General features: G+C 45.1%; 1 protein-coding gene, 1 long non-coding RNA gene and 1 pseudogene across 2 annotated transcripts in view; all 3 read right to left on the bottom strand.

The window, feature by feature from the left end:
- Positions 1–528: 528 nt before the first annotated feature.
- LOC114044899 lies at positions 529–11,556 on the bottom strand. Its single transcript, XR_003569310.1, has 3 exons — positions 10,060–11,556; positions 2,244–2,293; positions 529–929 (listed from the first exon to the last, which is right to left on the bottom strand). It is a non-coding gene; the product is annotated as an uncharacterized LOC114044899 (long non-coding RNA).
- LOC114044898 lies at positions 7,111–9,467 on the bottom strand (annotated as a pseudogene).
- Positions 11,557–17,607: 6,051 nt separating the features above from the next.
- The window catches only part of KIAA0319L (KIAA0319 like), an 85,988-nt gene continuing 79,132 nt past the window's right edge, over positions 17,608–24,463 (bottom strand). Inside the window, exon 21 of the mRNA XM_027864496.1 lies at positions 17,608–19,468. Coding sequence (XP_027720297.1) covers positions 19,281–19,468 — 188 coding nt within the window. The 3' untranslated portion in view covers positions 17,608–19,280. The remainder of the gene's footprint in view (positions 19,469–24,463) is intronic.

The following is a 24,463-nucleotide window of genomic DNA, read 5'->3' as shown; positions in this document are numbered from 1 at the left end:
CTTTCTGGTGGTTCCTCCTATTGGTTCTAATTCTTCCTTACAACATGACTAATGTGAAATATGTTTAATAGGAATGTATATGTAGAGCCTATATCAGATTGTGCACCATCTTGGGGAGGGAGGTGGGAAAGGAGGGGGAGAAAAATTTAAAACTCAAAAGCTTATGGAAGTGATTGTTGATAAATTGAAATAAATTAATAAAAAAAGAACCCTCTCCCTTCTCAGACCCAGGAAAGGCTTGGAGGCAAGACTGACCCTTATTTGGAATCTCTCATCCCTTCAGGCATGGCTATAACTTCAGTCCCTGTAGTTCTGTGAGCCATGGACTTCACCGAGGTTGGCATTGCTACTGACTCCCTGACAGCAAGGATGTCGGCACAGCAGCTGTTGCCCATGGCAGAGGGGTTGCTTCAGATAGCTTGGTGGCTGTGCCACTGTCTCTGGATGAGTGAGGCCTGAGTCTGTGCACATAAGCATAGGCATGGGTCTCTCTCGCTAGTTATGTCAGTACACAGAACAGGTTGTCAGAAACCTGACCTCAGCAGAGGGGAAAGGGAAGGATAAAAGCCAGGCTAGAGAGCTTCCCAAAAGGTTGCTATTTACCTCTCCACTCCCCTCAAGAGCTGTGCAGACCCGCTTCCCCAATTCCTCCTTCTTTGTGGACTTCCCAGTATTTGGCTATTTATTTTGGATGTCAACAAACTTGAGAGCCAGAAGGGTCCTTGCAGACCATGTCTCTCCTGATGCTAGTGGGGAACCTGGAGCCCACTTAGGGGACATGACCTGCCTATGGTCCCAAAGTCTAGTCCCTCTCCCATCTCATCTTGTCTCTCTTCTTCCATCTTCCAGTTGTATCTGGACTCTTGGCTGGGGTGAATATTATCCTGGGAGGAGTAGGTTCAGCAACTGGAGCCATTTCTGGGTTTTTCCTTCAAATGAGACATAGAAAAGATTAAATAACAAAAGAGCAAAATAAAACTTAACTTTGTCCTCTGGGGATGAACATTCACTTGTTTGTTCATTTGTGTCGATCTCCTTTGGGCTCACATCCCCCACATTTCACTGGCATTTTCAGAGGCATGATTACCATCACAAGTTTCAAGGTTCTAGGGGCAGGTACTTTTTGGGTGACTGGGCTGATGGGTCATTGCACTGCTGGCCATCTATAGTTGGACTGGGCCTTACAGGATGCTCTCCCCTTGGGTTGTTGCCAACACTTAACTAGGTAGACTGCTTGGCCACTGGGCCCTTCTATTCTGATGAACTGGTCTTCTGGACTCCCTGGCTTCACTCTAGACTGCAGTCTTTTACCACCTTTGTCCACTGGCTGGAGTGTATGAAATGGTGAAATCTTTCAGCTAGAGTATTACGATGCTCTTTCAACTAATGCAATAGCCCTTAACCCAGGATTGCCAGAAGGTTCTCTACAATGATCTCTTCCCTCTTTGATGACTGTGGGGTCCATGCAGGACTAGTGGTCTTGGGGTACTGCTATCCCCAAGGCTCCTGAGTTTGAAGTCCTGGGCTATCTTTATCTGGGTATGAGGGGATGTGATGGTTGAAGTGGTGATGGCACAAGCCGCCAGCCGTCTCTCCCAGAAGGGTGCCTTGCTGCATCACCTAGGCTGGCTTGCCTGCCCTGTAGATGGCAGTTGGTTATCATTTGGTGGTGATGTCTGGCCCTTTCTTTACATGAACAGATTTCCTGAGATGATAGGTATAAAGGCTGGGCCTCTGGAAGCAGGCTTGGTTCTTAGGTTGGGGAGTGGGGAGTGTAGTTCTTGGGTTCAAGACTTAGACTACCTCCTTTGAAGTCTAAGGGAGGTGGTGGTTGAGGTGCTACTAGTCATGGTTTGACTTGCCTGGCACAAACTGCTTCTGTCTCTCCCCCAGACTGCCTTGTTGCTTCAGCAGTTTGCCCTCACACTCATGGGCTGGGTCCCCAGAAGTTATCTGCTACTTGTAATTCTAAGGAATATCCTGTGAATGGCTACTTGTAAGCTCATGAGCCCCCATTAGTTTGCTTTCCATTAACAACCAGCCAGTAGACACATATACCTATCAGCAAAGGCATTTACTAAGAAGGCATAGTAAAAACAGCTACTATAAAACATTTTTACATGTAAAATTATGTGGTTGGACTATATGACCTATAAGGTCCCTTCCATTTCTAAATCTACAATTCTACGAACAACTCCTGGCTCCAGAGTGTCATGGCAAATGAGACAAGAAATAACACAAACCAGAAAGGGTGGCCAGCAATCAGGTATGTTCTGGAGAGGGCTAGGTTTCCCTGAAGGACAAAAAAGAAAAAAGTTTAAATTGAAGAGATCTAGGAGAAATCTGAGCTTCTTAACAAAAGAGCAGGGATTCTAGGGATTCTGAGGCAAACAATGCCCATTGTAGGATTCTTCAGTCAGTCTTAATTTAGGTAGCTGATTAATTAATGATCAGGGAGTTTGTCCCTCTCTATTCCTTCCTCCACCAAAACCATTGTGACACTGGAGAAGCAAATAGGATTTCTCTTTCCAAGATGCATAACCATCAGTAACGTATTATAAAGAGTGCATTGAGTTAATTGTTGGGAATAAGTGGGTCAAAGGTCACCAACTACACCTAGCTCCTTTAAGTCTTGCCCTCAACGAGATTTGCATGAACTCAGAAGTAGGGTAAGAGTCACAAGATGCAAGGCAGCTCTTCCTATCATCTTTACCCAGCTGCTTTATAATTTTGCTAAGTAGAATTCCTGGATGACTTGCAGGGATCCAGGCTAGCAGTCTGGGGGGAATGGCATTATATGTACCTTGAAAGTTTAGACTAAGATGTGGGAAAATTGGAACACTAGTGCATTGGTGGTAGAGTCATGAACTGGTCCAACCATTCTGGAGAGCAATTTGCAACTATGCACAAAAGGCTATCACACTCTGCATACCCTTTGATCCAGTAATACCACTACTAGGTCTGTATCCCAAAGAGATCATAAAAAAGGGGAAAGGACCAACATGTACCAAAATATTTATAGCAGCCACCACAAAAAGATGTGGTGGCAAAGAACTGGAAATTGAGGGGATACCAATCAATTGGAAAATGGCTGAACAAGCTGTGAAATATGAATGTAATGGAATACTATTGTGCTATAAGAATTGATGAGCAGGCAGACTTCAGAAAAACCTGGAAAGACTTATATGATCTGATGCTGAGTGAGGTGAGCAGAACCAGGAGAACACTGTACACAGTAACAGCAACATTGTGTGATGACTAACAGTGATAGGCTTAGCTCTTCTCAGAAATACAATGATCCAAGACAATTCCAAAGGACTCATAATGGAAGATGCTACCCACATCAAGAGAAAGAACTATGGAGTCTGAATGCTGATCCAAACATAACTATTTTATCTTTTTTTTTTGTTTTTTCTTTCTCAAGGTTTTTCCCTTTTGTTCTGATTCTTCTTTCACAACATGACTAATGTAGAAATGTATTTAACATGATTGCACATGTATAACCTATTAGATTACTTGCTATCTTGGGGAGCAGGGAGGGAAAAAAGGGAGAGAGAAAAATTTGGAACTCAAGATCTTACAAAAATGAATATTGAAAACTATCTTTACATGTAATTGGAAAAAATAGAATACTATTAAGTAAAAAAAAACTTTTTTTTTCTGAGGGACTCCAAGTGGTAGCAGAGGAAAAGGATTTCCAAAAAGATAGATTTAATCTAAGATTGAGTATTTCTGTTGACTGGTTGTTGCTTTTGGATTTAAATTACAAAAATGCTAGCTAACCCCCAAGGCTATGTGCTAAAAAAAAGAGTTTGAAAACCCTCCCTAAAGGGAATAGGAAAAAGCCACAAAATAGCAGCAGTTCCACACATACATCTATAAATAGCTATACATATGTATATACATGTATATATATATGTGTGTATACATACACATATGTATATGTGTATATATGCATATATGTGTATATACACACACATGCACACATACATAGGACATCTGAAGCTCTGAGGGGAAGCAAGCAGCAATGTCAAAGCTGCAGAAGTATTCTAGCTATAATACCACTCACCCTAGAAGCATGAGTTGCCCTGGCAACATATATCCCTTGTGTGTGTGTCCCCTTTTCCACTGGTGGTATGGTAACCTGTGGGAGAGTGTATCTCTGTGTTTATGTGGGGAGAGGAGGTCTTTCTCATCATTTACTTTTCTGTGTTGTTGAATCAAATGTCTTTTTCTTTAAAATAATATGTCCTCTGGTTGGCCTGGTAAAAGAAACATATTAGTGGGGGCTAATGAGCTATGGTTTTAGCATGGTTGCTAAACAGAAATATGCCTCAAACCTGGGGTAGTTGGTTGAGGGAGACCCCAGGGTACTAGATATACTTTTTTCTACTCCTGCATATACAGAAGCCATTCATTCATTCATTCACACAGATACTTAGCACCTGTATTTGATCCTGGAGGCAATAGGGAGTTTGTTAAATAGTGGAGTGACTTCAAGAAAATCATTTTGGTGGCTGAATGGAGGATGGATTGGAATGGGGAGAGACTAGAGGCAGGCAGCCCACCAGCGGGTTAGTGCAGTAATGGAGGTGTGAGGTCATGAGGGCTTGTACCAGAGTGGTGGCAGTGTCAGAGGAAAGAGGGTGTATTTGGGAGATGTTGCAAAGGTGAAATCGTCAGGCCTTGGCAACAGCTTGGACATAGGGGCAAAGTGAGGAATCCAGTATAACTTATAGGTTGTGAGTCTGGGGAACTATGAGGATGGTGGTACCCTCAACAGAATAGGGAAGTTTGCAGAAGGGGAGAGTTTAGAGGAAAAGATAATGAGTTCAGATAATACGTTCATATTGAGTTCATGTCTCCGGGACATCCAGTTTCGAGATGTCTGAAAGGCATTTGGAGATGTGATATTGGGGGGCAGCAGAGAGCTTAGGGCAGGATAAGACAATTTGAGAATCATTAGCATAAAGATGGTAACTGAATTCTTGGGAGCTGTTGAGCTTATAAAGTGAAGTAGTGTAGAGAGAGAAGAGATGAGAAAGGGCCTGGGACAGAATCCTGAGGGACACCTATGGTTAGAAACCAAAGCCTCTTGGTTTCCCTGGCTTCTCTTCAAGACTCAGTTTAAATCCCACCTTCTGTAAGAAGCTTTTTCCAAAACTCACCAGTCATTAGCACCTTCCCTTTTCCACTTATCTTCCATCTACCACATATATATCTTCTATGTACCTACATACTGTCTACCCATTAGAATGCGAGCTCCTTGAAGGCATTGACTGTTTAAGCCCTATATTCCCAGTACTTCACAGAGGGCCCAGTACGCAGTAAGTACATAACAAATGCTTGTTCATTGACTGAATGGCTCATGCTTGGTGGGATAGAGGTGGGAAGACATAAATAAGTAATATTTGTGCATCAGTCCATAGACAGATTTTTCTCCAAACAGGAAACCAAAAGCTATTTTATTTTTTGCATGAAAGTGAGATTACCTTTTAAAATTAATTAGAGTTGGATGTAGTGGCAGTAATCTTTGCTACTGGGAAAGCTGTGGCTAGTGAATCACAAGCTCTGGTGTTCTGAAGTGAAGTGGACCAAAACTGAGGGATTGTCTGCACTAAATCTGGCACCAATATGGTAAGCCCCTGGGAGGGAGGGGGCACCAAACTGCCTAAAGTGGGACCAACAGGCCTAGTTTGGAAATTGAGTGGGTCAAAGTTTCCATGGTGATGAGTAGTGCTGCACTTCCAGCCTGGGTGAGGTAGGAAGAACCAATCTATAACAATAACTATTTAAGATACATGATTTATTATTCTGTTAAATATTTATTTGTTGAATTACAAATTTTAACAAGATAGAAACTGGTCTTTGATATGATTCCAATTGGACCTATTTTATAACTTTTTGGAAATCATTTTCTATAAGGTGTGCTCTGATCAGACTTTGGCAAATTTTGGGGTGGGCAAGGACAGATACAATGTGAGGCTTTGTGTAGCCCATTTGGAGGAGCCAAGAAAGCAGTCAAGGCAATGGATTTGCACCCATGTACCTCAGTACCTTCTTTCTTAGACCCTCATTTGCAAAAGTTCAATGGGAGAAACATAGAATTAAAAAAAACTAGGGATCCCTGAACCACCAAGATGTTTGATGATTCTTGGGCAGACAGCTGCAGCCTATAGTAAGGAAGATATGGAAAAGGTACTGGAAGGTCATCCTTAAGTTACAGTGCCATCTTTCACCTTGATCCAGTGTCACTGACCTCTCAATTGTTCCCAGAACAAGACATTCCATCTTCTGATTTTTGGTTTTTCCTCTGGCTATACCTCATGCCTGGAACATTCTCCCCAGAACAAGGGTTCTGACTGCTGACCTCCCTAGCTTCCTTCAAGTCCCAACTAAAATCCCATCTCCTACAGGAAGTCTTTCGCAGTCTCTCTTAATTATAGTGCCTTCACTTTGTTAATTATTTCCTAACCATCCTGGGCCATCACCAGCCATCTTGACTTTTGTCTTGCCACTGGACTTTGATGAGTCTGGAAGAGAGAGTGAGGCTGACAACTTTGCATAGCTCTGCCTCACTTAAATCCAATTCACTTACAAGTCAAGACATCTCTCATATGATATCATTCATCCTCTTGAAGAATGAAGGATGAACAGCCATTATCCTATATATAACTTGTTTGTACATACTTGCTTATATGTTGTCTCCTCTGATAGACTGTGAGCTCCTTGAGGGCAGGAACTGTCTTTTGCCTATTGTTGTAACCATGGCACTTAGCACAGTACCTCACACACAGTAGTTGCATGTTCTTATTGGTCCTTTGTTCTTGAAGAGAACCAATGACATCATTTTCAAGTGACTTGGTTTAAGTGAGGCAGAACTGTGCAAAGTCACTAACCTCACTCTCTCTCCCAGAGTCATCAAAGTCCAGCGGCAACACGAAAGTCAAGATAACTAGCGATTACCCAGGATGCAGTGATGGCCTTGGTGTCTTCGACGTCTGACCAAGCTCTAAGCACTCTATAACGCCTGCTTCAGCCACCCACATGGCTATTGGAACAAATTGTTCTCATCTGCCCATTCCACCCAGGGAAGTCTTCATGTGTTTGGGGTGTCCCACCCTCAGGAACACCTATGCTTCCAGGGGCATATAAACTGTGAGCCCACCACCATGAATAGTCTTTGGCATTCAAGTGTGTCACTGACCTGTTTTATTGGTATTATGCTAGCATTATTAATAAAATTATTAATTACCCAGAAATTATGTCTCTTGAACTTTTTAAATGTCACAGCATCCATGTGGAAGATGTATTAGAGTAGGGTGTCTATTCTCAAAGAACTTAACAAACAAATAAGGAGGACAAGACAGATACACAATTAACTGAGACATAAGAGAGAATGCTTTGAGTGTAAAACAGAGATGCAGACAAAGTTCCCTATGGAAATTTGGGGAAGGAGACAAAGTCCAGTTAGCTGGCATATCAGGGAAGGCTTCATGGAGGAGATAACACCTGAGCTGGGCCTTGAAGGAAGAGGAAGATCTCAACAGGTAGGGGTGAGGAAGGTGTGTGTGTGTGTGTGTGTGTGTGTGTGTGTGTGTGTGTGTGTGTCTCAGGCATAGGAGGTAATCTGTCTGGTTATCTAGAAGCTATAAAAAAGCAGGACAAGATCAGGGCGCATAGTCTAAGGTGGCTAGAATATAGTCTGATGTATCATGTTTAGTATTTTATCTCCGAGGAAAGAGGGAGTTAAGGATGGGTTCCAAGTGGGGTTGAGAAGGATCATGCAGCTCTGGGGCTGACACGGAGCTGGCAGTGTGACACAAGAGAAATGTGTAGACCAGTCGGCCAATGTTGTCTAAGCACGTGCCACTTCCCTCCCCCTGCTTCCACCCCTTTCCCTGAACAGGAGTGGCCGCAATCTGCATGAGACTTAAGGAGATAGGAGGTCAAGCCAGGTCTTTATTTCTCAGAGCTTTCTCCCTGTGTGGGGACAGAAGGCCCAGTTTTTGGAAAGGATGGGCCTTGTGCATCTGGTTGGGATATTGTCTTTGTACCATCCTCTCTTGGAGGCAGAGAGGCCAGGAGGTGACTGTGAGTCTCTGGCATCTGCAACTTGTCATTTCTAACTGTTTTGTACGCAAGGATACTTCCAAGGGCTGAGCCTGCAGAACCCAGAGCAGTGCTTGCCTGGTTCTCTGCATGCCACATAGATTTTCCCTCATAGGAAGTCTTCAGGCCCAGGCAGGTGGAGGCTGTCATGGGAAGGATTCTTGTTCTGCTACGATTGGACAGGATGGTCTCGGAGGGTCTTCGCAACTATGAGAGTCTGTGATTTTCTGCTGACCCCAACTCAAGGTATCACAGCTAGCCAGGAAAAGGCCAGGTTTCTGAGGACAGGGATTGGAGGAAGTGGAAGGGCCCCCCCCCAATAAGCCCCTCATTCACCTGCAGACTGAAGCACAGCTACCAGGCTGTTCGAAGCAATCCCTCCACCATTGGCAGAAGCAGCTGCTGACATCATCTTTGCTGCCATGAGCCAGCAGCAATGCCAACCATAGTGAAGCCTACAACTCCCAGGACCACAGGGACTGAAGCTGCAGCCATGGCTGTGGGACAAGAGACCGGGTGGAGAAGCAGGCAGCGTCTGCCGTATGCCCTTCCACCATCATGACCTGACTTGCTTTCTTCCAGTCCCACCCTGGACTGGCCTCCACTAGCACCTTCAGTCTGCTCAGGGGCTGAGCATTGAACAGTTGAGGGGAAGAGGAAGATGAGGCTGTAGGTGGGAGGCTTTTCACACTACTCTCTAACTCATGCCCTCTCGCCTCCCCAGCCTCCAAAAGTTCCCCTGACAACATACGCATTTGACTGGTGCCCCTACAAGCAATCATTGACTATAGGATAGGTTTTATTTTACCTGACAGAAAAGGTAAGGGAATCCATAAACAGCATGTCCGTTTCACCCTCTTGAGTGGACTGACTCCCCTTTTCTCTTGGCCGGGCTCACAGTAGTTGCTCAATAAATGCTTGGCTGGTTGGTTAGTGGATGGATTGTAGATCTTCACCTTCTAGAGAGATCTAAACTGTGCTCCAGACTTATAGTGACCTAAACTGACCCTACTCCCTAAAGTTGAAAGAATTCAGGGTTGTAAAAGATTCTATTTTCTTCTGGGTGCTTCACATCCTAGGGACCTGTACCATCCACCAGATTTAGAGGTGTCACCCAGGGACTAGTACGGTTTATTGCACATTTTCCTTGATGCTGATGCTGTGGACTTATGATCTCATTGATATGAGGAATACACCTTCCACCGATGTCCAGGTTAAGTGATCTGCCTATAATTACAAATGTGTCAAGCAGGACCTAGACCCATGTCATACTGCATCACAGGCTGGCCCTCTATCTCTGCCAGGTCTGACCTGGCACAACAGAGACCTCAAAAATAAATGCAGAAATCATCCTGCTTGTCATTTCTTATAGCACAATAATATCCTATCACCACGATATACCACAGTTTGTTTAGCTATTCTGCAACTGAAGTATGCTATCTGCCTCCAGAGAAAGAACTGATATTGTTTGAACACAGACTGAAGCATCCTTCCTTCCTTCTCTTTCTTTCTTTCGTCTTCTTGTACAAAATGATTAAAACAGAAATGTTTTTACATGATTGCAAAGTATAACCTATATCAGATTGTTTATGTCTCAGGGAAGGGGTAGGGGAGGGAGGAAGGAAGAACAGAGTTTGAAACTCAAAACTAAACTAAACAAAACTAAAAAACTGTTTAAAAAGTTGTTTTAACATATAATTGGGGGAAAATATTATTTAAAATGCTGAATTTAGTAAATTGAAGGAGAAGATGAAGGGGAAGGATGAGGAGGAGTCAGAAATGGTAACTGGATTTGTCTTGTTAAACTGTTTGCTATAAGCTGGAGTTCTGTGAGGCTGGTGGTTATCAGGAAGGTACAGGTAACGTAAAACAAAAAACAAATCAATAACATTTTTTTAAAAGAGGAGAAAAGAGAAGAAAGGAGGGGAAGGCCTAAGTCATACTCACCACCTCCAGCCACGGCGCCCACAGCCACCAGGGTCAATTTCTTCATGTTTGACAACTGAGTGACTTTGCAGAAGGTTCCCAGACTAGGATTTCTGGTTTTGTCCCCACTCCCTTGGGCAGGCTGAGCTGGGCGGATCCTTTGTCTCTTGTCTGGAGCAGAGAACTATGGCTTTCAGTTCCCTCAAGATCACAGAGCAGCTGGGCTGGTGGCAAGGGAAGCTGGCTGGCAGCAGGCCTGGGGATGCTGTGATTTGACCAGAAGTCCTTCCCTCCTCCCTTCCTCTCCTTCCTTAACTCCACCTGCTGACTTAGCAGGTTTGTTTTAGGGTCAACTAAAATTTCATCTTTTACCGCAAGCCTTTCCCGACCCTTCTTAATTCCAGTGCTTTTCTTCTGTTATTTCCTATTTATCTCATATATCTTGCTTTGTATATATTTCCCCCCATTAGCCTGTAAGCTCTTTTGAGGGCAGCGACTGCCTTTTGCCTCTTTTTGTATCCCCAGAGCCTAGCACAGGGCCTGACAAATAGTAGGCACAGGATGGCAGCTAGGAGAGGGAATTGAATTCCCAAAGACAGAGTCAGTTAGCCGGTCAGTCAGTAAACATTTGTTAAGCGCTGCCCTGGGTCTCTCTTAGCTCAGATCAGAGGCTTCCAGAGGGACAGAACATGAACAAGGTGAATGAGGAAGGGGGCTGCTTCTGAGATTTCTGAGAATGGAGTGGTGGTCCTAGGAAACCTCCTGGTGGAGAGGAGGGAGGTCTCATTGGCCCGAGGACATGGAAGAGCGACTAAAGTCAAGTGTGAGATGCAGAGACCTCAGTTCAAATAGTGCCTTGGACATTTAATGAGCTATGTGACCCTGGGCGAGGCACCTTTGAGAGTCATAAGGTTCAAATGAGATAATGAAAGTCATTTTTCAAATGCTTAAGTTCCTTCAGGTATTAAAGAGGGAGGAGGTAGCTGTCCGCCTGGGATCTGAGCCTCCGCTGATGCCAGTGTCTGTTGTTCTGGGAGTGTTAGTGTGTGTACATGTGTTACTCTCCAGGTAGAAGTGTGGAGGGTCTCAGCTCTGACTCCAAAGGTCTGTGGGGCTGGTTCAACAGTCCCTTTTCTTGTCTGGAAAAGAACTTAAAACTAGAGCCATTTCTGGAGACCTTGGGCCCCTTGAGGGACTTGTCATGAGCTGGGGTGGGAGTAGCAGAGCAGAAGTCATAGGGCTGTTTGATATAGAGGAGTGGATGCTAAGCTGAATTTGGATCTCTGCCACTTCTGATCTGTGATCTTTGGGAAGTCCCAATGTCTTCGGGCCTGCCTCAGTTTGGACAGGTCAGACTGGAGGGCCTCACGGGTCCCTTCCACCTCATATGATCACAAAAATCCTAAGATTTCAAGTTGGAAGGGCTTTTGGAGATCATTTGGGTCAACTCATTTTACAGATGAAGAAACTGAGGCCCAGTGAAGGGAAGGGACAGTTTCCAAGTGGCACAGGTAATAGAATTGGTCATCTGATTCCATCTTGTTCAAACTTTCATGTACTTGAGAACTGGTCCCTCATCTCAATTCTCCCCATCCCAGTCTTGAAAGGCATGGTCTCTAGGCCTGCCCTGCCCTCTTAGCTTTTCTTCTCTGTATTTTAGAAATCTTGGCTTTATTCTCTCCTTTATTCCTGCATACTAAAAGGATCATTTCTCAGGCCCCAAGCATGACCTCTGGGAATATCTCCTCTTTCCAGTCTTTGGCTGGGGGGCGAGTGACTAGTTTGGAGGGACTTAGACCAGAACCCTTCTGGACCTTCTTGTGTCAGAGATCCTAAGGGCCAGAAAAGGGGTAGAAGACATAGAGCAAAAAAGAGAAAAGAGACCCCCTGTCCAGTCTCCTCACACCTCACACTGACCCCACTGGTATCCTAACTGCTCCTCAAACTAGACACTCCATCTCTTGGCTCGAGGCATTTTCCCTGGCTGTCCCCCAGCCCTGGAATGCTCTTCCTCCTGCCTTTCAAGTCCCAGCTAAAATCTCACCTTCTACAGAAAGTCTCTCACTCAGTCTTGAACTTACTGCCTTCCTTCTATTGATTATTTCCTACTTATACTGTCTATAGGTCAACTGTATAGTTGTTTGCATATTTTCTCCCTCTGTCTGACTGAGCTCCTTGTGGACAGGGACTGTCCTTTGCTTTACTTTGAACTCAGGACAGGGTCTGGAACATAGTAGGCACTTGCTGTTCAGGTGTTTTTCAGACATGTCAGACTCTCCATGACTATTTAGGGTTTTCTTGGCAGAGATACTGGAGCAGTTTGCTTCTCTAGCTCATTTTACAGGTGAGGAAACTGAGGCAAACAGGGTTAAGTGACTTGCCTACGGTCACACATCTAGTAAGTGTTTGAGGCCAGATTTGAACTCAGAAAGATGAGTCTTCCTGACTCCAGGCCCAGCACTCTATCCACTGCACCACCTAGCTGTCTCCACAGTAGGCACTTAGTAAATGCTTATTGTCTGACTGCTGGGTAAGACAGTGGGAGAGGAAAGAGATAGGGAGGAAGGGAGAAGGAGACAACTGGAACCAGCCTTCTGGGACTGAACATCTGGTATTGCCGTGTTCCCTTGTTTTCCTTTGGTTTCCTGCATGTGTGGCTTTAAAACAAATAACATCTTCCCTTTGCACTAATTGTTTTGCAATTGGAAAGGACAGATGGTAGCCCTTCTTTAGTACCCAAAGATAGGTGGGCAAAATTGGTGGATAACACAGTTTCAGAATTATGGCCTCTCAACTCTATCAGGAGAAGTCTGGGTCATGCCACTAAAGACTAGATTAAGAGAATCAGAGATAACAGAACTTAATAACCCAGTGTTTGACAAAGTGGAAAACATATATTAGGAAAGAATTAATTTGATTTAAATGCTGGGAAAACTGGAAAGCAGTATGGCAGAAATTAGGCTTTGACCAACACCTTATACCACATTCCATAATATATTCTAAACAGACACACGACCTTAGTACTAAAGATTGTACTATTAAAAAAATTATTAGAGAAACAGATCATATACTTCTCAAAGCTATGAGTAGGAGACACATTCTTAACCAAACAAGAGATAGAGGCAATTACAAAAGATAAAATAACTTTGACTACATGAAACTGAAAAGCTTTTACACAGACATTAATGAGGGCCTGCACTAGAGTGATGGCCATGTCAGAGGTCAAAAGGGGGCATATTGGAGAGATGTTGCAAAGGTGAAATCGGCAGGCCTTGGCAACAGCTTGGAAATGTGGGGTAAGCAAGAGTGAGGAGTCTAGGATGACTCCTAGGTTGTGAGCCTGGACTGGGAGGCTGGAGTTGCCCTCTACAGTAATAGGAAAGGTAGGAGAAGGGGAGGAAAAGATAATGAGTTCAGTTTTGGATATAGTGAGTTTAAGATGTCTATTGGACATTCAGTTCAAGATGTCTGTAAAGCAGTTGGAGATGTGATATCAGAAGTCAGCAGAGAGGAAGGGGCAGAATAGGTAGACTTGAGAATAATCTCAAGTATATCAGCATAGTGATGATAATTAAATCCATGGGAGTTGACGCAATCATGAAATGAAGCAGTATAGAGGGAGAAGACAAAATCCTGGACAGAATCATGAGGGGCACTTATGGTTAGAGGGAATGACCTGGAGGATGATCCAGAGAAAGCCTTGTCAGATAGATAGATAGACATCACCAGGAGAAGGTGATGTCCTGAAGATCTAGGGAGAAGAGAATATCAAAGAGCAGAGAGTGGTCAACAGTGTCAAAGGCTACAGAGAATGAGAATGAGGATTGAGAAGAGACCATTTAATTTGGCAGCTAAGAGATCATTAGTAACTTTGGAGAGACCAGTTTCAGTGGAATGGTAAGGCTAGAAGGCAGATTGTAAGGGGTCAAGAAGAGTGAGAGAAAAGTGCAGGCACCTATTGCAGATACCTTTTTGAGGAATTTAGCTCCAAAGTGCAGAAGAGATAGGGGATGATTGTTAGCAGGGATGGGAGGATCAAGTAAGGGCTTTTTTCAGGAAGGGGGACACGTGGGCATGTCTGTAAGCAGTAGAAAATGAGTCAGTAGACAAGGAGACACTGGAAATAAGTGGACAAATGAGGATGACAGAAGGGGACAATCTTTTGGAGGACAGAGGATGGAATGGGATCACTTGAATAGAAAGGAGAGACTTGGAGAGGAGTAAGGCCACTTCATCATGTGAGGCAGAGATGAAGGAGGACAATGTGGCCATAGGCATCTGAGCGATAGGAGATGAGGAAGAGGGAAGAGGAGGGAGTTCACAATGAATGGCCTTATTGTTTTTCTGTAAAATATGAGGCAAAGCTCTCAGATGAGAGAGTAGGGAAGGGGAAGCCATGAGAGGTTTGAGGAGGGATGAAAAGGTTTGGAAGAGCTGCTGTGGCAAGTGGGATAGTGTGATTATAAAGGAGGTATAGCAGGACTGACTAGCAACAATGAGGGCCCAGTTGACATTATGTAACATAAACTTGTAGTGGACCCAATTGAAATGGTTGGAAGATTTTCTCCACTTTCATTCAGCCACATGTGGGTAGGAGCAAAGGTGATGAATGGTGGGAGTGATCTAAGGTTAAGGCTTAGCTGGGTATAATCAATGATATGATAAAGGAAAAAGGAATTCAAGAGGAGAGGACAGTGTAAAGTTGAATGGGCTCACCAAAGAGTCAAGATAGGGAGAAGAGGAAAGAATGACTAATGAAGAGGAAATGGCCTGGGAGAGAACTGAGGGATCAAGGGATTGCAGGTCACATTGCAGATGAAGAATAGGGTTATGCAAGGAAAGGCAGAGAGAGAAGTGAAAAGCCAATAGATTATAGTTGGATAAGGCAATTTCAGAATTCTTTAACATGGAGGTGGTGCATTTGTGGGTGATGGCAAGATCAAGGGTATGACCATCTTTGTGTGTGGCTTAGGTGGGGTAGAGAAGTAACTAATGGAAGATGAGTAGGTTGAGGAACTGAGTGGTTAGAATATTTAAGGGAGAATCAATATATATGTTGAAGTCCCCTGGCCTGGTATGAGGGTAGGAATTGGGAAGGAGAGAAAACTTATAAGGAAGGAAGGAATATATCACTAAAGAAGGAAGGGGAATGACCTGGAGGGGGGGGTAGGGGGAATGACCTGGGGAGGGGTAGGGTCTGTACAACAGCTACCAGGATTTTCACTGGGTGAATGGCACGAATCTCAAAGGAAGAGGTTACTGAGTGATGGAGGAAGGAGACAAACCTGGAAGTGGCAATGGGGAGCAAGGAGTAGTACAACTCCTTTGTCTCAACCTGTGAGCTGAGGAGGATGAGAGAAGGTACGTCAGTACAGGAAAGAGTGGCCAGCAATGGCTGGGCCAGAGCATCTGAAGAGGGCTCACGCTCAGATCAGCTCGTTTTCCCGATTCACCTCTTGGTCAATGGTTTCACCAGTCATTCTTAACTTCTCCCTCTTCTTCAGAACCAGCGCCCCTCAATCACAATTCCTCAAATACAATTAGTTGCCACGGTCTACAAATTATTTCTGTACCTCAATTCCTCGCTTCCTTCCCATTCCCATAGTCACCACTATAGTGTAGGCCCTTGTCTCCTCTGACCTAGCTGACTGCAATATCTTCTTTTTAAAACTGATGCCTTAAGGATTTTGAAGAAACATCACGTCATTTTCTGGAATCCCTAACCCATCAAAATGATCCTTGTAACCAAATTTAGAAAAAGCAACCATGTGTAAAGAGGCCAAGCAACATTCTGCATTCTCATTTTCTGAAATACCACCTTTCCAAGCTTCCCTTTAATTGATGTGTCCCACTCACTGTTAGAACTCAATTCAGTTATCTAAAACACTATCAAATGCCTTTTCCTCAGTTACAACTCTTCAATGATTCTTGCTACCCATAAAATGACGTCCACCTATGGGATTTGGCCAAAGAATCAACCAGTGTTTCCAGGCTTGTCTCCCTCCTCTCACTTCTTTCCAACACGCTTTTACTCTAGCCAAACTCTCCCCTTTCTCATCCTCACCCCTCCTGCCAAGCACCTTACCATCTTCATCCTCCTCTTTTAAAACCTGTCAAGGCTCAACTAAAACCACACCCCTCCATGAAACCCTCAATCATCCATTTGGCTGGAAGTAATCTCTCCATTCTCTGATCTTACCATCTCATTTCTATCTTATGTACTGGAGACTTCATATTGTAGTTGTTTGGGCAATCTTTCTCTCCCTAGCCTGATTACCAAAGAGCCCTGGGTTTGTAGTTAAGAGGACACGAATTTGTGTTCTGACTTTGCAAATGGAGATCGGAGTGACTTCATGTAAGGCAAGATGATTCTCTCCTGTAAAACGAGGGTAAAGCCAATACTATCCAGCTCAGGGTTATTCTGTGGATCAAATGATTTAATGCATGCTTGGAAAGAACTTCTGTGTCTATAGGCTGAGCTTAGTTTACCTCAGATGCTTTGAGGACAGCTCAAACAGTTTTGATCCTCCTCTCCCAACCCACAAACACAAAAATCACAGAATTTCCGAGTTGGAAGGGACCTTATTGGTCCTCTAGTTCAGTACATAGCTGAAAAAGACCTACCCCATATGCACCCCACTCCTCCAAACTGGAAATGGCCCTGCAGCATCTCCTTAAAGACCACCAATGAAAGTGACCATCTGTGGCTTCTTCAGATGGTTCGTTCTGTTCTGGGACAGCTCCCGCTAAGATTTTCCTGATTTCAAGCCTAAATTTGCCTCTTTGCAACTTCTACTCATTGCTTCTAAGTTTTGCCCTCTGACGCCAACCAGAAAAATCAAATTTCTTTTACACACGACATCCTTTAAGTAGCTGAAGACACCTATCATGTCCTCCCTGAATCTTCCTTTATTTAGGCTAAAAGTTCCAAATCCTTTGAAGAGAAATAAGGAAGACTTGGAGCTGTGCAAGGAGCATCCAAAGACTTTCTCCTCATCTTTATTCCCATAGTTCAAAGCAGCCCTAGACTCCCACAGCCTCTGCATACCCATGTATCCATGCATCACCTGTGTCAAGGCATAAAGGCATGGTGAAAGTGGAGGAAAACTTCCCCATTTACCTCAGACTAAAATGACAGGAGGGGGAGGGAGGCCCAGGAAATCTCAGGAAACTCTGGACTACAGGCATCTGACAGTTGTTCTTGTGTCCAACTCTTTGTGACCACATTTGGGATTTTCTTGGGAAAGATAATGGAGTGGTTTGCTATTTCCTTCTCCAGCTTATTTTTTTTTTTTAAAAGTGAGGAAACTGAGGCAAAAAGGATTAAATGACTTGCCCAGGGTGACACAGCTACTAAGTGCCTGAGACTGGATCTGAACACAGGTCTTCCTGATTCCAGGCCCAGTGCATTATTCACTGTGTCATTGAGCTGCCTACACCTGACAGTTAGATGAACCTAATCTTGACTTCTTGGCTGGCACCTGTCATATGTAAGAAAAACAAATGGAAAGCTGCTGGTTTTGCTGAAAATTCAATAAAGTTAGCAAGGCATCACTACATTCAGTGGGCTACAAGAAAAATTAAATAGCATGTTTAATCATTTCACAACAAGCCTGTAGTGCAGTAGTATAAATTTTTTTTCTTTAAAAAAAAAAGTTTTCTCTCAAAACCTCCAGCACCCAGAAACAGAGGGCAAAGCTGTCTTCAGCAAGGCAGAGATGCACAACAGGCCTGCTTGCCCACATAGAATTTTCCAGGCAAAGAATTGGGCCCTGGAGTGTGCAAACAGGTCCAATAGACAAGGAGTGACATTCTGATGGAGAATGAAACAGTGATACACAGTGAGAAAATAATGATGAGGAAAAGTCCTCATTCTCATCTCTGTCATGCGTGTACACACACACACACACACACACACACACACACACACACACACACACACACACACACACACACACACACACACACACACTGCTGCTACATTTCTGCCAATTCCAGTGACTACCTTCATTCTGACGCCAGCCTTGCAGAACAGGGAGGGAGGCTTGAGGAACCAGCCATGAGCCAGAATGGGAGGAGAACATGGGGCACAAATCCTTCAGGTTCAGGTGAACCGACCACAGCGTGGTCACTTTCCAGATGCTTGCTCTGAAAGCAGATCAGGCAATGGGAACTAAAAGAGCATCAGGCACGCAGTCACCCCGAAATGAATGGGCCCCGCCTGGTCCTTCAGGCAGCCTTCCCCTCTCCTTCCCTAGTGCGTAAGTGGAGAAAAAGACTGACTGAAGTGGATGGAACCAGAGGCCGGCTGTGCTCCCGTCACAAGGGGCCCCAAAAGATGCTGGTGGACAGTGAGTGCTCCACATCTGACAGAATGAGGAGAGGGCAGCGGTGGTAACAGCACAGAGGAAGAGTCCCTGGTGAACAAGCCTGGGCTCCCGAGGGGAAAACCTCGTGCATAAAACAATCAGAACTGCCTCTCACCCATAGCCTTGCTCCATCAGTGCCCAAGGAGGGGGCTCAGTTCTCTTCATTTCAGTGAAAGGACAAATAATTTAAACACACACACCAAAAGATTCATATTCCAAGCTGTCCCGCGGGCATTAGGATCCTGGAGCTCCATCTGGAGGGACGGGGCAGGGGGGAGAGGAAGAGGTTCTGCTGTGCTACTTTTCCCTTGGGCCTGCAAGTCTAGGCTGTAGGAAGGCCTCAGGACAAGAGAAGAAAGCAGCCACATCCAAGGATGGGGCGGGGGAGGCAAGGAGAAGAGGAGGGAATGAAGGAAGACAGGGCAGGCTGGAAGCTCCCCTGGAAGGACACATCTAGAATTGCTTACACTGTGTCCTCCCCCCAGAAGAAGGGGTCCTGAGCTGAGCAGCACATAGAGGTCCTTTTGGTTGGGTGCTAAGTCCTGGGGAAGAGGAAGTCTCTTCATTCACAGTTTCCTCTGGAGTTCCTTAGAGATGTCTGGATTCAAGTACAACCAGTTCTGTTCAGAACAGGAGAAGGGAGGGAGAGGAGAGAATACAGGAGAAAGAATGGAATGAAAACACACACAGACACACAGACACAGACACACACAAACACACAGACACAGACACACAGACACACACACACACACACACACACACACACACACACGGTCTAGGAAATGACTTAGCAGCCTGGACCTCTCAAGCTTTCGTTGTCCCTGTCTCCCCTCTGCCCCCTTGCTTCCTGTTCCTCTCAAGGGCACAGGCTGGCTACAAGATCTCCTCTCTGGGGGTCTTGGGCTTGAGTGCAGCCTGTCCATTGCGCAAAGAGCCATTCTGTCCACGAAGTAATCGGCCCTTCTCTCGGTCAGGCCAGGTAAAGATGGCTTCATCACTATCCAGTTCGGACTCAGAGTGCATCAGGCTACTGTTCAGGATGGGGACCTTCTGCTTGTTACCTGTAAAGAAGATGAGTGTAAGAAGCAAGGAGGATGGGAGAAAAGGAGGGAAATCTGGGGCAACGCTTGTTGTCCCAACACTCTGCTTACCCTTGAGAGAAGCCATAGCACTAAGATAACTAGCAAGTCCTCCCACAAGCACTCAAAGCAAATACTGAGGCTAAAGAGAGGGACAAGCCACAAGTATGCTCCAGCAACTCTAAGGAACAGAATGGTCAAAGGAACTCTGGGGCCCACAGCCCAATCTGTTCAAAAGGAACATTCACAAGCCAGCAAGGCATGAGGTATTTCTGGCTTCAGAGCACATCATTTTTGCTCATCCCTTAGACCCAGGATTCACTCTGCCTACTTTCTCCACCGGCTCCCAGGTCAAACACCAATCCCTTGTGGAAGATGGCAAGGAATGGCTTTGCCTTCACACACACCTGGTGGACACTCTGTAGCTACAGACAAGTTCTCCCCTCTCCTCACTCTCCAGCCTCATCTGGTCAGCAATCCTTTTATTTATCTCTTGTTGGCTGTCCAACCCAATTCACACCAACAACTGTTCCAAACCTTTCCCATTCTAATGGATCAGCTCACCAACATTCAGGGGCTTTCTGCTTCCTACTTTACTCAGAACTGATACCGCCCAAAGTGAACTTGTTCTTTTCCTTCCTTCGCATTTCAACATTTTTTTTTCATTTTATTCCCTCATCTTATCTCAAAGGAAGAGGTGACCCTTTTTGCCTCACTAAGGAATTATCATTAACTATGCTTAATCCCATGTCTTCTTGCCTTCTTCACCACCTTGTTCCTCCAATCATGCTGTATCACATGCATTTTCTGTTTCCTTCCCTGTTGGCTCTCCCCAACACAAAATGCTCAGGTGTCCCCTCTAGCTTTTGTGTTTCCATTTATCATCTCCCACTCTTGAATCACCTGTACTCCAGCTTTTGTTTGCACTATTTTCCTGAAACATCCCCCAAACTCCAACAGAACAGTGGGGCCTACCTCAGTTCTTAGCTCTCTCCAGCAGGGATGGAGCAGTGGCACTGTGAACTCCTCTTCCCTATTTAAGATTCTCTCTTTTCCCAGGTTCTAAGCCATGAGGATGTCTGGCTATTCATTACTTCTCTAACAAGTCTTTCTTTGTCTCCTTCGTTCATTTTCTCCCACTGGAGGAAACATGTGGATTACCTAAAGTTCAGTCCCAAGTCCTTAGAAATCTCAGCCACTCCTATTCCATTCCATGACCTTGAAATTGCCTTCTCTGATCACAATCCCTTTTCTTTCCTTCTGACTCTTTGTTCTTACTAAGACTTCTGGTCCCTCCATTCCTCCCAGTCTATCTCCCTGTTCTGGCCTTATGGTCCTCTTTGACCCCAGGGTCACCCACCTTTCAATATCTTGCTGGCTTTTCCTTCCACCATCCACCCCCTGGCAAACGTCAAACCTAGTCATCTTCACTATCTCCTACTTCTTTGCAGCTTAATGCCATTGGAGGAAAATGTACAAATGTGCCAAATAGGTCCCTTACAAATTTATGTTACACAATCTCAACTGGGTGCTCAATATTGTAATGGCAATCTTTTTTCTTCCCAAATTGATTACCTTTATGCTATTCCTATACCCACTTCTCCTCTCGGGAGACAGAAGGTCTTACCTTCTACTTAAATGAGAAAAGAGAATCCCTTATCTCTTCTGCTCCACACTTTAAAACCCTCTATACTTCTCCTCTTCCCTTTCTTTATTCTTGTTTCTGAGGAAGAGATGGCTCTTCTTGTCAGCTCCAAACCATCGTCCCTCAACCTGATCACATCCCTTTCCACATCCTCCAGCAGCTGAACCCATCAATCATTCCATTTCTGCTTCTTCACTCTCTCCTTAACTACCAGCTCTTTCTTCACTGCATACAAACATGCCCAGGACTCTTGCAGTCTTTTTTTTTGTTTGTTTGTTTTTGCGAGGCAACTGGGGTTACGTGACTTGCCCAGAGTCACACAGCTAGGAAGTATTATGTGTCTGAGGCCGGATTTGAACTCCGGTCCTCCTGACTCCAAGGCCGGTGCTCTATCCGCTGCACCACCTAGCTGCCCCCGCATTGCATTCTTAAAACCTTTACTTGACCCTGCCATTCCCTCAAGCTGCCTCCTCATCCTTATAGCCAATAATTCCTCAGCCCCTTGAATTCCTTCTGGCTTTCAACTCTGCCGCTTTACTGAAACTGCTCTCTCAGTGATTACTAACGATCTCTTCTAAATCTGGGGATGACCTCTTCTATGCCCTCAACTTCCTTCACCCTTTTACAACTTTCAACAGTATCACCTGCTCTTTCCTTCTAGATGCTCTCTTCTCTCTCGGTTCCTATGATACCCCTCTACTGTTTCTCCTCCTACTCCACTGATTCTACTCCTTGGTCTATTTTACTGGCTCATAATTCATCTTCTGTTTCTTAAACATGGCTGGGTCTCAAGGGTCTGTCCTAGGTCCCTGTCTCTTCTCTTTCTCTGGCCTCCCTTGGTGACCAGTCACTCACACTTGATACCCTGGAGTCAGCCCTCTCCCCACATAGCTACCAAGCTAGTTTGGACCCATTCCAAAGACCTGAACTATGGTAATTTGCTTCCTGTCCCCTCCGCTTTTCAGCTCTCCCCTCAACAATCCATCCTCCACACAGCTGCCTAAATCATTTGCTTGCACAAAAAACCTCCACTGGCTCCCTACTGCCTCGATGAAAAATACTAACTCCTCAGCATGGCATTCAAGGCTCTCTATGATCTGGTTCCAACCTGCTCTCTCTAGTCTTATTTCATATTGCTCCCTGATAAATACCTGATGTTCTAACCAACAGGACTATTTCCTTATCCCTCAAACTCAGCACTCCATCTCCCCTGCACAAGTTGGCCATCATATCTTGCATGTACTTCCATTTCATCTCTACCTGAACTTCTTTCTATGCTCAGCTCAGGTACTGACCTTCCCTCATTCCACAAATGGTTACTCCTCTCCCCCTCCTGAAATTAATGCTTATTGAATAAGTGCCATATTCCCAAGAGAATGAAAGTGGCTTGAAATAGACGGCTTAATTTTTTTCTTTGTACCCCCAATATCTGGTGCAGTGCCTTACACACAGTGGATGCTTTAAAAGTAAGTTGAGTTGAAACTGGCCTCTCTAGCCCTGAGATCTTTCCTGGGCTGTGTCCCACACTGCAACTTGGCACTGCTTCCTGGAAGCAGGTGATCATAGGCTACAGCGGCACAGATTCAGAGCTGGGATGGCTCTCAGAGTCCAACCTCATTTTGCAAGTGAGGAACTGAGGCCCAGAGAGGCTAAGTGGCAGCAATTCCAAGCTTCTGACCCATGTCCTCTAACTCCAGAGCCAGAGCTCTTTCACCTGATTCTCCCATTTGTACGTCCTGCTGTTGGGAAGTTCAGCATGAAGAAAACCAAACTTAAAATTGTTACTTACTCCAAAATGACTTCTCTCTGTTAATAGCCCAGTCATCCAGGTGCAAAGCCTCATCTTCTCTCTTGCCCCCAATATTTATTCCTTCTTCCCCATTCCCACAGCCCACCACTCAAATCTGGGCCCTCATTACCTCACCTGGCTTATAGCATTAACCTAACCTGTGCTGCTTCCAATCACTCCTCTTTCCAATCTGTCTTTCATGGGCTACTCCCCTGCTCGGAAACCTTCAATGACTCCCATTTGGACAAAGTCCAAACTCTTCCTCAGTCTGTCTCAGGCTGTCATTCCAAGTAATCTCCTCAAGGAGATTGGGAACTCCGTAAGGAAAGGGAGTTCCTTTTTGGTTGCTTCCCAGCAGGGTCAAACACAAGGCTTGCTAAATAATCGCTTTTAACTGAAATTGAGGCAGCAGGGGAGAGTGGAGAGTGGACTGAGTTAGAAGTGAGAGGCCTGGACTCTGAAACTGGACTGCGCCACCCATATGATCTTGGCCAGATCACACTCCTCTTGGGGCCTTCATTTTCTTATCTGTAAAGTGAGGGAGTCGGACAGGACAAAAGCGAGGTCCCTTTTAGTAGGATTCTATGACCTCTCCAGTTAACGGTGCCTTCAGAGGCATGAGTACAGCTATCCCAGCTCAGAGACACACATCACACTTGGGCTGTGGACTTTGTGGGTACCAGGATGAAACGGAGAGAGCACATCAGGCGACAATTCCTGGTAACAAGACCCAGCTCAGCCTCTCCTAGGCCCATGACCACAGTGATTTTTGATGAGTCTGTGCTGCTGCTGGAACTTCTGGAAGCAGGAGTCATGTAGTAGATGAGCCCTGGCTCCCAGAGAAGCCTCTCTGCTAGATGCCTACCACAACATCAGAGAGCTGGAAGGGACTCCAGCGGCGGTACAGATAAAAGAGTCCCAGAGCTGAGGGGGAAGCTCCTCATATACTGGGCTGCTGAGACACTGCCTGAAAGTACAGGTGCAAAAGGACAGGAAGAAAATGGACCAAGCATTCTAGTGGGAAAAGAGGAATTCAGGGAGGAGGCTGATGACAGAGGTCAGGTCAGTCAGACAACAAACATTTTTTTAAGTGCTTACAATGTGCCAGACACTGTGTTAATGACTCCCTGTCATTAAGGGAAGAAAATACCAAAGCAAGGTTCCTTGTCATCAAAGAGGATACATTCTAATGGGGTGGGGATGGGGCGAAGGGTAGTTGCAGGATGACCGGCAAAAACCACGAGAATATAAGCACATACAGGGCGCAAGAAAGGTAAAGGGAAGGCACTGGTGGGGGGGGAGGGAGACCTGGAATGGTGGGATATGAGCTGAGCCCTGGAGGAAACCAGGAGGTGGAGATGAGGAGGGAGAGCACTTCAGGCATGGGGAACAGCCAAGGCAAAGGTACAGTCAGGAGATCCACTATTGTGTGTAACAACCAGAAAGGGAGATGTGACTTGGTCATAAATATATGTTGAGGGGTGGCTAACTAGATAAGAGCCCTATCTACACTTCCTCTCATTAGCAGCACTACTCTGAGACT

This window comes from Vombatus ursinus, unplaced genomic scaffold (genome assembly GCF_900497805.2).
Source record: "Vombatus ursinus unplaced genomic scaffold, bare-nosed wombat genome assembly UNPS02014775.1, whole genome shotgun sequence".
Taxonomy (NCBI): Eukaryota; Metazoa; Chordata; class Mammalia; order Diprotodontia; family Vombatidae; genus Vombatus; species Vombatus ursinus.
The sequence above is the reverse complement of the archived record's forward strand: the minus strand, read 5'-3'. Positions and strand labels throughout refer to the sequence as shown.